This window comes from Topomyia yanbarensis, chromosome 2, assembly GCF_030247195.1.
Source record: "Topomyia yanbarensis strain Yona2022 chromosome 2, ASM3024719v1, whole genome shotgun sequence".
Taxonomy (NCBI): Eukaryota; Metazoa; Arthropoda; class Insecta; order Diptera; family Culicidae; genus Topomyia; species Topomyia yanbarensis.
The window spans coordinates 362,362,842-362,377,402 of NC_080671.1; the positions used below are offsets into that span (position 1 = coordinate 362,362,842).

At 35.3% G+C, this 14,561-nt stretch overlaps 1 protein-coding gene across 2 annotated transcripts in view; it reads left to right on the plus strand.

Moving 5' to 3' along the window:
* The first annotated feature begins 6,424 nt into the window (after positions 1-6,424).
* LOC131684401 (protein kinase C-like) overlaps positions 6,425-14,561 on the plus strand; it is a 63,905-nt gene continuing 55,768 nt past the window's right edge. Inside the window, exon 1 of one of the 2 annotated variants that reach the window (XM_058967246.1) lies at positions 6,425-7,441. In XM_058967246.1, coding sequence (XP_058823229.1) covers positions 7,291-7,441 — 151 coding nt within the window. In that variant the 5' untranslated portion in view covers positions 6,425-7,290. The remainder of the gene's footprint in view (positions 7,442-14,561) is intronic. The other variant, XM_058967245.1, reaches the window with a different exon arrangement.

Here is a 14,561-nt window from a genome sequence, read left to right on the forward strand (position 1 = left end):
AAAATTTTCGACGCTGACGTACTTAAAAAACGGAAGACACAATTTTTCATCATTTTTCTTTTGCTTTCCGAGAAACAATATGTAGTTTCACTACACCGAAGATGTTTTGTTTTGTCGAGCTGTCTTATTTTATGAGCCTCGAATCACTATTATCGATGCGTGAAGTTTCTTTGGTAAACGGTGTTAACGATAATTGACAAAAGATATATGCAACATGGCTCTAAAATGCCATACGTATAACAAAACTTATATAAGTGTGTCGGTTAAAAATATTGAATAACTAAAGTGTGAAAAGTAGCCCCGCACGACGATAGTTAGTGGATAGTGTCATCCTCTCAATCGAATAAGGTAATTAACTTAGGAATATTGAAATTTGTTCACGAGAAGTGAAATTTGTGTGCATGGTTGGTTTAATATTGCAGTCTAGATAATACTAAACATCGACAGCATTATTTCAAATTGTTTCTACTGATTTATCAATTTTGAAGGCTCCAGTGAGACTCAAAAGTGATTGCTATTTTAGCAATTCTGCATTGCTGGTGTAGGTTGCATTTTGGCCAAACTTGAACTAGGTATAGCCTGAGACGTGGCATGCAAATAGCAAAAAATCGGACGTCAAATGCAGCCAAAGTGTACTGTCAAATGCCGCCAGTCCATTTAAACTATGTGAGACGAACGATAGAATGAACAGAAAAAAAGAAAAAGAAAACTTCTATCGACAGGTCCCGTCCCAGGGTTTAGCAATATATCTATTTGAATATACTTTGAAAAACAGTATTCCGCATCAATTTTGCTATACAAAGATGTTTATATTATATTTATTAAATTTATACCTGTAAGTTATTACGTATTACACGGATTTCGTTTAAGTTCAACTGATCACACAAAAAATGAACATTACATTACAAACATTACATAATTTATAATTTTTGAAATACGAGTTTCGTATTTTGATTTTAAATTCTCTTGATTTAGTAATAATTAATTTTAACAGTCGTCAATGTTAAAAGCATATTTGATCGATGTTTGTTTTTGTCCTTATTATTTAAATAAACTTGAAATAAATCTGAGACTTGACACGTTTATTTTTTATTTAAACATTTCATTCCTTCTAATTTCACATTTTCCACGTATGAAAAAAATCGAAAATTCTTCGTAGATTTTGGGAGGGAGTGGGTTGTAGGTTGGTAAAAGTCTACTTAAGGTTGGACAGAGAAAGGGTAAAATTCGTAAACGAAAAAAGCAGTTTTTTCCACACCGTATGTCAGATCTTCATAAAAATCAATCAGCAGGACTGTAACAACATTCTACATACGATGATTGGTTTTTATGAAGATCTGACATACGCACAGTGGCTCAAAACAGCGTTTTGAGGTACTTAATTCATTGGAGTCAAAACTGTTCATATTAGCGATTTCACATATTCTACAATGTTTGTGTGTGTAAAAAGCGCCATCTTTTGGCAGCATTGTTGTTTTAAAAAATTGATCATAGTAGGCTTTAAAAAATTTAACTTTTGAACCAAAAGAGATAGCGCTTGGCTGTATTCAACAAAGTTGTAGAGGAGAGTATTTTCATAAATTTTGCAGAAGACATGTTGTCTCTGTCACTCACCGTTATTGAGTTATAAGACATTTTCTATGATGAAGTCCTACAATTCTTATTTTTACTTATAACTTTTTTGTTTCTGATTTTTCGCGTTAACAATGTTCGAAGGTATTTTTATCATTACAAAACACAACTTTTTCGAAGAAACAAAATACCTGTGGATGCTGTGTAAAGACTTATGGGTGATTTTGATTTTATTTTAACCTGTTTTTGAACTCGTGTAACTTTCCTATCGGCAAAAACTGTAAATATACTATCAATTATTCTAATAGGACTGGGTTTCACCTACAAAACGAACGAATATCAAGCAATATCGATGTTTACCTTCCAGCAGACGCGCTAGTACACAGAGTGCGCGCCATTCAGAAAAACAAGCGAAAGCGTCTTTGAACACCAGCGCCTACTCGTTCAGTGAGCCATACGCGCGACTTCAAGAGGTCCAGACATACAGCTTTCAACAGGGTATAGCTTCTGAACGAGTGATTATGGACAAACGGTTTTGTCTTCGTTTTGTAGGTGAAACCCAGTCCTATTAGAATAATTGATAGTATAATTACAGTTTTTGCCGATAGGCAAGTTACACGGGCTCAAAAACAGGTTAAAATAAAATCAAAATCAGCCATAAGTCTTTACACAGCATCCACAGCTATTTTGTTTCTTCGAAAAAGTTGTGTGTTTTGTAATGATAAAAAATACCTTCGAACATTGTTAACGCGAAAAATCAGAAACAAAAAAGTTATAAGTAAAAATAAGAATTGTAGAACTTCATCATAGAAAATGTCTTATAACTCAATAACGGTGAGTGACAGAGACAACATGTCTTCTGCAAAATTTATGAAAATACTCTCCTCTTCAATTTTGTCGAAGACAGCCAAGCGCTATCTCTTTTGGTTCAAAAGTTAAATTTTTTAAAGCCTACTATGATCAATTTTTTAAAACAACAATGCTGCCAAAAGATGGCGCTTTTTGCACACACAAACATTGTAGAATATGTGAAATCGCTAATATGAACTGTTTTGACTCCAATGAATTAAGTACCTCTAAAAACTGTTTTGAGCCACTGTGATACGGTGTGGAAAAAAACTGCTTTTTTCGTTTGCGAATTTTGCGCATTCTCTGTCCAACCTTAAGTGTACTGTGGGTAGGGGAGGAGTCCAAACGTTTCGGTCTACGTGGTTTATAATGATGCACCCTAATGACAGCATGGAACGTGTTAACCCGCTTTACCCTCATTCTTCCCATAATTTAAGTTTTCAGTCGAATTAGACAATACATTTCAAAAAGACGCAAAAATATCGAAGAGTTGAAATAGCAATTCAAAATGCTATACCAATAAACAGTGAAGGGCGAATGACCAACTAGGTTGAAGCAGCAAATAAACATACATATATACATACATGCATACATACATACACAATGAACCTACTACGCAGATATGGTTAACTTGTTTTGGTAATACTATTAGGGCGAGCTGTTTGGAGCTCAAATTGCTATTTTTTCAAATCATAGATTACTTTCGGTAACCAGTGGCAAAGATTTAAAAAACGCAAACACTTCCTTTTCGAGCTACCACATAGCGACATACGAAGACTACACGCAGAAAAATTTAGCATATTTAAACCAAAAATATGTGTTATTGAATCCAATCATTTATTGTTTATCACTTTAACAAACAAACTTATTGGTTTGAAAATATTTTTTTATTAGAACAACAACAAATTTTTGCTTTCAATAAATACATTTTTAGTATCAATAATTTTCTTTTGATTTCAATAAAATAATTATTGAAAAACGGAACGATAATTTTTATTGAAGCAATAAATAAATTTTATTGAATTCAATAAATAATTTAATTTATTGAATTTAATGCATAATTTGATTGAATCTACAAATGTTTTTTCTGCGTGTACACGCAGAAAAAAATGCTGTTGACTTTGTTTTCGAATGGGCCGGATTAATTTAACTCTTACCTGTAATGCCCCAAGCAACACTTGTTAGATAATTAACATTGAAATATGATGAAGTAAGTGTGTAATCTGCCAAAATGATCGTCACAACGGCTTCCCTTTTACACGAACAGCCTGTGGTATGATTGTACAATAGAGTAGCTCGCGGTTGTATGGAAAAACTTCAAAATGATGTAAACTAGCGGGCACAGTACTTTTTAAATTCATTTTGTGGTCCCAAATGCCTGTGCAAAATTTGGTAGCGGTTGGTTGCTTCCCGGGTTTGTGCATTGCATTCAAAGTTTGTATGGGATTTCATATGGGGAAATCAATTATTTTGCATTACGTTTAAACCTTTGTTAACAACTTTCTCAAAGACGGTAACTATCTACGAGTTTTCAAAAAATAGTTATAACGATTTTAAAACTTAGATTTCAATTCAAATGCAGAAATTTATTATTTTTTTCCTACACAACCAGTGAACCACCGACATCGACATTTAAAACTTAAATAAATAAGAATATATTCATCGCAGAGGCTTGGTATCTTTGAATGAAATGTTCAGAATGAATTGTTGAATAACGTAGACGTAGTCAGAAAATTAAAAAGAGGGGGGTGGGACTTGTGCACTACCCAGTCCCCTTTTTAGAGTCTTTTGATATAAGACAAAGAATTACGTCCTTGTAAATGTGAACGACTGAACTTTCTTAATATTTTGATGGACCCAAATATGTATCATACTACAACACGCAGAAAAATTAAGCATATTTAAACCAAAAATATATGTTATTGAATCCATTCATTAATTGTTTATTACTTCAAACAACAAACTTATTGGTCTCAAACCCTTTTTTTTATTGGAGTAACAATAATTTTTTTGGTTTCAATCAAAACAGTTTTAATTTCAATAATTTTGTCTTAATTTCAATAAAAATTTTATTGAAAAATGAAACAATAATTTTTTTTATTGAAACAATAAATAAATTTTATTGAATTCAGTAAAAAAATTTATTGTCTCCCGACCAATAATTTTATTTATTGAATTTAATCCATATTTTTATTGAAACTAAAAATCTTTTTTCTGCGTGAATTGTTGCTGTAGAAAGTAACATTTAGGATTTACACCAAAAAACTTATGTGTTGCTTTTGCTTGAGGCTAAAACTAACTCAGTTTTGGAAATCGTCTTGGGTTCTAACCTGAAGTATAATTCAGTTTTCTAATATCACTATTTTGCGTGAACCAAACTCAATTTCATCAAAAACTTGTTTCGTTCTTAGATTCTCAAACGAAAACGTCAATAGAAACAATTTCAAGAATTCACTATGGATATGCATTCTTTTAAATGCTGATTCTGAACGGTTAAGAAATGGAGTTACAAATATGTGAAACTTATAAATCGTTGTACTATTTTAAATGAGATAACAACAGAGCCCTTATATAGTAGCATTCAAACACGCAAGATTAATTTTTGATTCGGCGCTATAAACCCGCGTTGAAGATGTTCTCCTTATGTTATATTAACCTCTCTAAAAAGGGGAACGGGGGGTACACAAGACCCCTCCCTTAAATTTTGGCTGCGTCTATGTTATTCAGCAATTCATTCTGAACATTTCATTCAAAGGTACCAAGTCTCTGCGATGACTATATTCTCATTTATTTAAGTTTAAAGTATCTGTGTCCGTGGTATCCTGACAGTGTTGGAAGAAATAATAAAATTTGGATTCAACCATAAGTGTTAAAATCGTTATAACTATTTTTTGGAAACTCGTAGCTAGTTATCGCCTTCGACAAAGTTGTTAACAAAGGCTTGAATTATCGTTTTATAAAGCTGGTTTTTCATATTGAGTGAAATAGCGATCTTTATTATTATAAATGCAAAATAATTGATTTCCCCATATAAAATCCCATAACTTTAAACGTAATGCGCAAACCCGGGAAGCAACCAACCGCTACCAAATTTTGCACAGGCTTTGGGAACCACAAAAGGAACTTAAAAAGTGCTGTGCTGAAAAATGTCATATGTCGAGCCACATGTACAATGTACAATCACCAGGTATCTGCTACGCCGCCATGATTTCAACACGCAGAAAAAAGATTGGTAGGTTCAATAAAAATATGAATTAAATTCAATAAATGAAATTAATAGTCGTGAGACAATAAATTTATTTATTGAATTCAATAAAATTTATTTATCGCTTCAATAAAAAAAAATTGTTCAACTTTTAATAAATATTTTATTGAAATTAAAACAAAATTACTGAAATTAAAATGTTTTTATTGAAAGCAAAAATTTATTCTTGTTGCCATAAAAAATATTTTTAGACCAATAAGTTTGTTGTTTGAAGTAGTAAACAATAAATGATAGGATATAATAACACATATTTTTGGGTTAAATATGCTTAATTTTTCCGCGTGAAAGCCAACATCTAAAACGTCACGTTAAGGTCGATCCACAATGAACAGAATCGATTACGTTCGACACAACTTTGTGAAAGTCGAGTTCGTTTAATTTGGTGTACAGTTTTTGTTATTCATCGACATGTCCAAAACAACATTTTTCATCAATTAGCGGTCCTATATTTTCGCTTTTTAACAAACAACTAAAGATTGAATCATTCCGTACCATGCCTGACTATAGTGAAGATCGAGCTTCGAGCAAAACGAGCAGAACAATTTGAACTACAAATGGGATAGGGGTGCCATATACGAGACAACCACCGATAACTGTCGCTTCAAATTACATTTATTTACTGCCGGTAAAGAAGAAGATATAAGTACATGTTTGACAGTGCTGTCTAACAAGTAACCCAATGAATCTGTCACGCGAAGACATCTACGGCACGGCAACTGTCAGTGGGTAAGTAAAACAACCCAAGGTTGCAAAGAGCAAGCGTGTATTCGCGGAGATGAGAATCATGCCGTTAGCTATTCCATGATTGTATATACGCGAAAGTATCACAGCACTTGGACACACAACAAGAGAAGAAAGTGCGATGATTCGCTGAGAGAAATTCCTCACTACTTTGTGCCCTCGCAGTGAACATTCTTGTCATCATCGCATCCACACATAATTGCACATGCCAATAGAGACTAACACCGTAGTGGCATGACATTTACGAGTTTCATTCATTGTCATATTAGTAGGTAGCAGGTAGAACTTATACGCAGATGTTACGATCTCTGGTGTGCTGTTTAGCAAAAAGTGAGCAACCCAATCCCGTTTCTCCGAGCAGATAGTGTTCTTATTCTCGCTCTCAGATAGCCATCAGTTCGTTTTCTTCAAAGCCCATCAGTCAGTCGATGTAAAAAGGTTTGATGGTGCAGAAATATGTATGAAAAGTGAAAAAATCGACTTTTTCTCCTCGGGATCAAAAGGGAAAAAGTAGAAGGATATACACACAAAAGAAGATAAAATATCCATTTCATGTGATAGGTATTAGATATTTTGGGTTTTCCTTTAGTGCAAAAGTGAATCAATTTTGTAGTAGGCACGGTGCAATAAAAATTTGCAGCAAGAAGAAATTTACGTGGGATACAGATCTCGTGAGGAAGTTGTGAGCCTGCACAGTGATAAAAAAGTGTTGAGTGTAAAAAAGAAAGGAAGATAGCAAGTAACGAAACGTGTGTGGAATATCGATTTCGTATATCGTCACAAGAACCTCCGCTGAGCATTAGGATACAGGAACAACATTTGCATCTTTCCGCCCTGGAAACTAAGACTGCAAGGACTGGAAAATGTTTACGGGTACACTCCGTTTGAAAGTCTGCGAAGCCTGTGGTCTGCGACCGACGGATTTTCAAACGCGACATGCGATGACTTTTGGCAGACTGGGCGATCAACTCATCGATCCGTATGTCTCGATAGATGTTGACGAAAAATTCATAGGTAAACCATCTTTAACATTATGAGTAACCACTGGAGATCCATAATTGCATAATTGAGCCCTTTGTAATTACTATCCCCTTTGCCGTTCTCGATTTATGATGGACCTTGAGATTTATAAAATTTTCCGCTGGAAAATCATCTACAACTACTATAAAGAAAAATGCAGGTTGGAAAAATGTCTTCCTCTCATATTGACATTTCAAAATCACGGCAATAGTGTAAAATGAAAATGGCTGCCAGCAAGAAGGAAAATGGAAAAATGTATTGTGATGCATTGGGGGAGGAATTTTCTCGCCACTCGCTCCATTCCGCGAATTCCGTTTGAACACCCTCGGAAGCGGACATATCAAGTGCTGCTTGTATGAGGACGAGTTCTGACCTCATATCGATAAGAATTATAAATGTGCTCTAAATGATCTGCAAAGAAAAATGCGTCCAGTTGTGAGCTGTGAAGGGATCGCATGGTCCTGGATTTTCCCAGCAGAGCGCCAAGTATTCGTAATGCGAGGGGCTGAAAGAAAATTCTCCCTTTTGGAAAAGTCAGTGCTTATGGTATGGTAGCGTTTGTTGATGTTGGAACGAGAGCGAGAGCGAGTAAAATGGGGACAGTGTATATGTTGCTATGAGTCTGTTACTCTCGGTGGTCGTGTATGGGCATGGTTGCCAGTGGTTGATGGACAGTTCATGCTTGGTTCTAGAGTATAACTGTTTTAACTTCTATGCCAATAATTTTATCATTTCATCACATGTTGATTTTGTTCGACCGCATGTTCTACTCTTGTTACTCGAATAGTAGGAAAACACCTGTTAAAATCAACCTAATAGTGCAATAGTGAATTTCTTATTCATGAATACTAATGGCATTTTCGTTTCTGGCTTGGGTTTACACCGATGTAAACCCTTCTTGCTCATATTGTTTAGGGACACAAACGTTTTCAAACAGCTATAACTTTTGAATTGCGCAAAAACGAGTAAGGTAAATAAATGTGATTATTACCGTTTTTGAGCACCAATTGTATAACAAGCATTAGTTAAAGAACAGAAGTTATTGCAATTTATCCGATTGGATTCCGACGGAGCAGTGCTGCCAGGGACAATTTACGTTGACGACGAAAAACGAAATTTTGGGATATCGTTGTTATTTCTCAATATTATTGAAAACTGATAAAACCCATCAATTTAGACTGTATTCGGCTACATTTTCCATGCAATTGGACTATTGTAAATATTCTAGGAGAATTTTATTGAGCATTGGAAGTTAAGGATTGAGCAGCTTTTAACACTGCGAGGGAAGCACCCATCTTTATGAAAAAAGGTTTTTCGGGTTTCTTGAGCCAACCTCTTTCAACGTTTTAGCGCTTTTAAATTCTCAAACGGGGTCTCAAGCGTGAACCTACAAATTCGTGCGCTCGCGCTATCGTGAAACAGCCACTTCCGGAAGTCTATCCTCGGTACCGTTAGTCTAGGCCCATGCCTTCAAATGGACCAATTAAAAAGAAAAAGAAGGCTCTCATATCCACTGGACAACACATTACATGGCGAAAAAACTACAAAACTGAAAACTAAATACACTTATTTAAATTCCGCTTAAATTTCAAAATCCGCGTAAATGAAAACCGCGTAAATTTCAAAATCCGCGAAAATTTAAGAATTCGCGTTAATGGAAACCTCCTAAATGGGTACCGCGTAAATTCAAAAATCCGCTTAAGAAATACCGCGCAAAAAATCGCATTAAAAAAAATGAGCAGAATGACCGTCCGCGCAACCATCCAAGAACGCACGCATACATGTGAATAGCCCACAGAGTTGCAACATCGAATCAAATACACGCGAGCACACGCAACAAATACGTTAACATACGAACGCTAAATCCCTTTGCGATCATCCACGCACACCTACGTCCGCGATCGCACAAACCTAGTAAGACCCCGGTAATAAGTAGAACGTTTTAGCACTTACGATGTTACAAACGCGGTCACGTCCGGAGGTCTTTTCCCTCCGTCCTAGCATCTTAGGTCCATGCATTTAGTTGGACCAATAAAAAAACAACGCACATATCCACTAGACAACACATGAGAACCGGGTACTCTAGTGATATGGAAGAACTAACTTTCTTCTAGCAGCGGAACAGTACATCGAAAATTAAGTTTCAGATTCACGGTTCGCGCGCGATGATCCAAGAACACACGTGAATATGCGAAAGGACACACGGTTATAAAATAGAATGTATACACGCGAAGTTACATACACGTTAGCAGATGCGACATACAAACGCACACGCGATCGAACTTACATATCTGAACCGTGCAATCACATTCAGAATAGCGGTCCGCTGTAACTGGTCTTGTTTAATAGAGAAGGGGCAAAAATCGAAAACGAAAAAAGCAGTTTTTTTTTCCACACCGTGTGTTAGATCTTCATAAAAATTAATCAGCAATACTGTAACAACATTCTACATAAAATGATTGATTTCCATGAAATTCTAACAAACGGCGTGGAAATAAACTGCTTTTGTCGTTTTCGATTTTTGCCCATTCTCTGTGCAACCTTAAGCAGTGTTTTAGTGAGTAACATTTTCCGTCTCGCCAGCAATTGTAGTGAGTAGTTCTGACGGGGAACCCTTCTGAGAACCTAACTCTACAGCTCCAATAGGACAACTCTTGGAAAAAAATCCCTTAATAGGACAACTATTGACGCATTCCCTATAATATGCTGTAGATATCCAAGAGTGATGAAAGAATGTTTTTTAACTGTTGTGTGTCCATCAAAAAACATCTTTAACTGGTCGACAAGTGTACACAGGTACCTATGGGTATCTATGGATTTTTTCACTAATTTGGACACTAGATGTTTTGGATTCAGGAACTTGTCCACTTTTTGATTCTGTGATATTGAAACGGATGAATGTATCTGGTTCTTGGTAATCCGGATTTTCCGGAGTGGTGTTCCAGTACTATGGCATTATCTATAAATGTTAATATCTATGTTAATAATAATATAGGTATGAAAGTTCCTATAATTGTCTCAGAAGTTTGTTATTTATTGTTACCGGATCATATCATCGCTGTTGTGCTATCTTATGCCAAACGCTATTTAGTTTATTTCGAGAAAAACGATTTTTAAAGTTTGAGATAGGACTATCTTGAAACTTATAAATGGTATAAACAATTCAAAGAAGACTGCTGATTCTTCTATTTATTCTGTATTAATTTCTCAAATGTTACGAAGATCGATTGACTATGTTGCGAGTTTTTACTAAAATGTGAACAAAAGTCGCACTCACACGTGTCATAGGTGTGTATTTATGACAAAATTTGTATGGTGTCATAAACGTGCATGGAAAATTTTCCATAGAAAAAAATCATGAATTATTAACTTTTATTCATATCTTTGACTACATTTTGTCTATAAACAATCGGTGAGATGCATTTTGAAGGAAACGAGTTAGGGAATCTAGAAAAATAGTTATTTTTAGTTACAGTGTTGCCAAATATGGTTTATTTCCCGTTTAAAACTTAAACTGCATTTTTCTCACAATTCGTGTATTTTTATTTTGAAAATGATTATGCCATTGTATTTCTAAGATAGGTTTACACATAAGAACATTATACATCGAGGTAACTTGAGCCAATCCCCAGACACAGGCATTTGAAGCAAAAAATTAAAATTTTCTCAGCACGTTTCTCGCTATATCTCAGTTACTAAGCAGAATGTCAAAATTCTGAAAACGCCATTTTATAGAGATTTTTTAGGCAAGTAATGTGGCATATCTAACTTAGTTTACCCCAAAATTGCGTTTGTCATAAGATAGCATAACGGCGACGATATAGCAATTTGACCTCAGAACGGTCACTCACGACCCCACGGGAACCTGCTTCGGGATGTTCGTTCCAGGGTCAAATAACCAAATGATTCCAAGACCATTAGATACAGTCTGCTGATGCAATTCCAAGAATTTTGGTACCCATCTTGCCATTGAAATTCACAAATAGTATCCCAGTACTGAAACATGCAACATACCACATGAACATGAGTTCCTGAATCCAAAACATCCACAAGTATACAAATTGGGAAAAAAGTGCCAAAGTTATGAGCATTTCAATTTTGCGTGTACCCGGGTACCCTTGTTGGCCTGTTACGTGGTAAAAAAAATCCAGAAGCCCTTCCCCAGGCTCCCGCTTACCGTATCATCAACTTCATTTCCCCAAAAGCTATGTCACCAAGCTGTATGAAGATGTCACCAAATAACCGGCGTTAAGCTAAACCGAACTGAGCACCATATTTTTTTCCTGGTATTTTTAATTTTTTTTTATATTGTAACGACATATAATTAGCAAGGGACTTGGAAGGTGAAGTATTTTTCAAATATTAAGAGCCATAGTACTCAAGGGAGAGCAAGGATTTGAAGTAAGAAAGTTTAGAAAAGCGTGGAGTAGGGTCAATGAACAAGCTTAGAGTTTCCCGGTTACTTAGCTTTTTGTCTTCTGCAGCGCAGTAGTCAGGATCTTTTGGCATTAAATGCGAATCACCTGAGTCTGCGGCATGTCCGGACAAGCGTAAAGTCAATTTAATGACCTATGCAGTCGGAGCCGACAAAATGCCAAAACTCGTTTTTTGTGTTCTCAAAAATAAATAGATGAACACCTACCTACATTGCTACATTGGATGCGATAGCGATTTTTAGGCAGGTACCTCAAAATGGTGCTTTGTTCTCTTTGGCATAACACAGACCAAATATCAACTTCCAGCTTGGGTAACAACAATGGAATTTCATGGATTGAAATTTGAAAAGTAACCGTCAAATAACCGCGACCTCGGACGAAACAGGCTCAATTTAATTATTAAGGGGGGGGAGGGGGTTGTTACACCGTAAAAAAAAAAATCAGTTTTGTCAATTTTTTTAGAAAGATGGGTGAAGCGAATTGATCGAATCTTTTGTACATAATACTACATCATTTCAATAACACTCTGTAATCTTTTCATGCAAAAATATCTACAAGCGACTTGATGATAAAGCTTTTTGTGGAACGTCTCTGGAAAAACACGATTTGCGGTGTTCACTGCCATTTAAAAACTACTTGACCGATTTATTTCAAACTTTACATACACATTCTATGTAAAAAATGCCTAACCCCTACGTTGAGTTTTTAAGATAAATCTTTTCAATAAAGGTTTTTTTTACTAATAAAATGGCGGAATCGCTGTTTTTCAAGTAAATTTTCGCCATTTTGTGAGTTTAAATCCCCTTTATTGAAAAAGTATCCCAAAAACTCAACGCAAGGATTAGGTATGTTTTACATAGAATGTGTATGCAAAGTTTGAAAGAAATCGGCTAAGTAGTTCATGTTTTTTTCCGGAGACGTTCTACAAAAAGCTTCGCCACCGAGTCGCTAGTTGATACTTTTGCATGAAAAAATTACAGAATGTTATTGAAATGATGTAGTATAATGTACAAAAGTTTCGATCAATTCGCTTCACCCATCTTTCCAAAATAATTTGACAAAAACTGTTTTTTTACGCTAGAACCCCTTACCCCCCTTTAAAGCATATTATTATCTAAAAGGTTTTTGTTTTTGAAAATTGTTCAAACTTCATGATCAAAAAATATTTATCGTAGGGTGTTTTGCCAATTTTAACCATGGTAGGCAAGGTTTTCCATTATGTCTTTGATTATTTTGACGATTACTCGATCTACAACGGATGAGTAGTAAGACGGGACTATTCTGGTTTGAAGCTAAATAAACTACCAGATTTTCAGAGATCGTTTGCATCCCTAACGGTCTGTTTTATTTTTATAAAAGGAGATGGTAAAACTTTTACACAATCGTGGCTTCATCATCTTCATTTCATTTCATCTCTCGTTTTATCATCCTAAGATTTTCTTTTTTTCATTCTAGCGGCGCCTACCTAATTGCTGTTACTTTATAATTGGAAACGGTTGTTTTCTCTATGGCACTATAAAGGCCTGTTTTCTAAGTTCACTGGTATAAAATGCATAAAAGTACTGGCACTAGATAGAACCATTAGCATGAAGGTTTTTTTTCTTCCTAAAACCTGCTACATTTCGCTTGAGGTATTCTGCAGAAGATTCCCACATATTTATATCCTCAAGTGGTTGTACGTGTACAATATGCATACCCTTAGCTAATACTTAATGTAAACTGCATTCATCTTAAATTACTTCCGCTGAATCCGACCATGATACACAGTGTAATTTAGTATAGCAATTACAACAGGTTTTAAAGCGCTCATATCATTCTTAAAATGTTACAGTTCGAGCTTTTACTTAATTACATGAATTAGTATACTAGTAAGGCAATCAAAGAATAATTATTATCAATTATTGGACATGGTACATATAGAGTTGAATGGGGTCAAATAGGTATGGGGGTACAATAGGTATAGCGCATTATCTTTGCTATGTTATTGCAGAAGTCGCTCATCTTGTGTGAATTAGAAACACGGTCGAGAACATCGTTGACGGCTATCATTTCGGCTGTTACCGTGGATCAGCTGTGTTAGTTACTGCGTCATTTATGTTTTCCTATGTTCTGCGAAAACGCATTGTCTTTCGTCCTCCGTACAGCACATTTAACCCTTTCATGCCCAACTTTTTTCTAGTGCACGTAGGATTTCAACACTATTTTTCCTTGAAAACGGTGGGGTCACGAAACATGAAAAGCCTTTTTTCATAAAGATTGGTGCTTCCCTCGCAGTGCTAGAAGCTGTTCAATTTTTACCTTTCAATGCTCAATGCTATTCTCCTAGAATATTTACAATAGTCCACTTACGTGGAAAACGTAGCCAAAGATACTCTAATTTCATAAGTTTTATCAGTTTTCAATAATATTGAATAATAACAAAGATATATGAAAAAATCATTTTTCGTTGTCAACTTAAACTGTCCCTGGCAGCACTGTTCCATTGGAATCCAATCAGACTAATTGCAATAACTTCAGTTTTAGAGCTGATCCTGGTAATTGTTAGTACTCAAATGAAAGGCAATAGTCAGGTTTATTAGCCTTACTTGGTTTTGTGAGCAAATCTTGCCTCAATCAAAAGTTATAGCTGTTTAAAAACGTTGTTGTCCACAAACAACATGGGCATGAATGGGTTAATC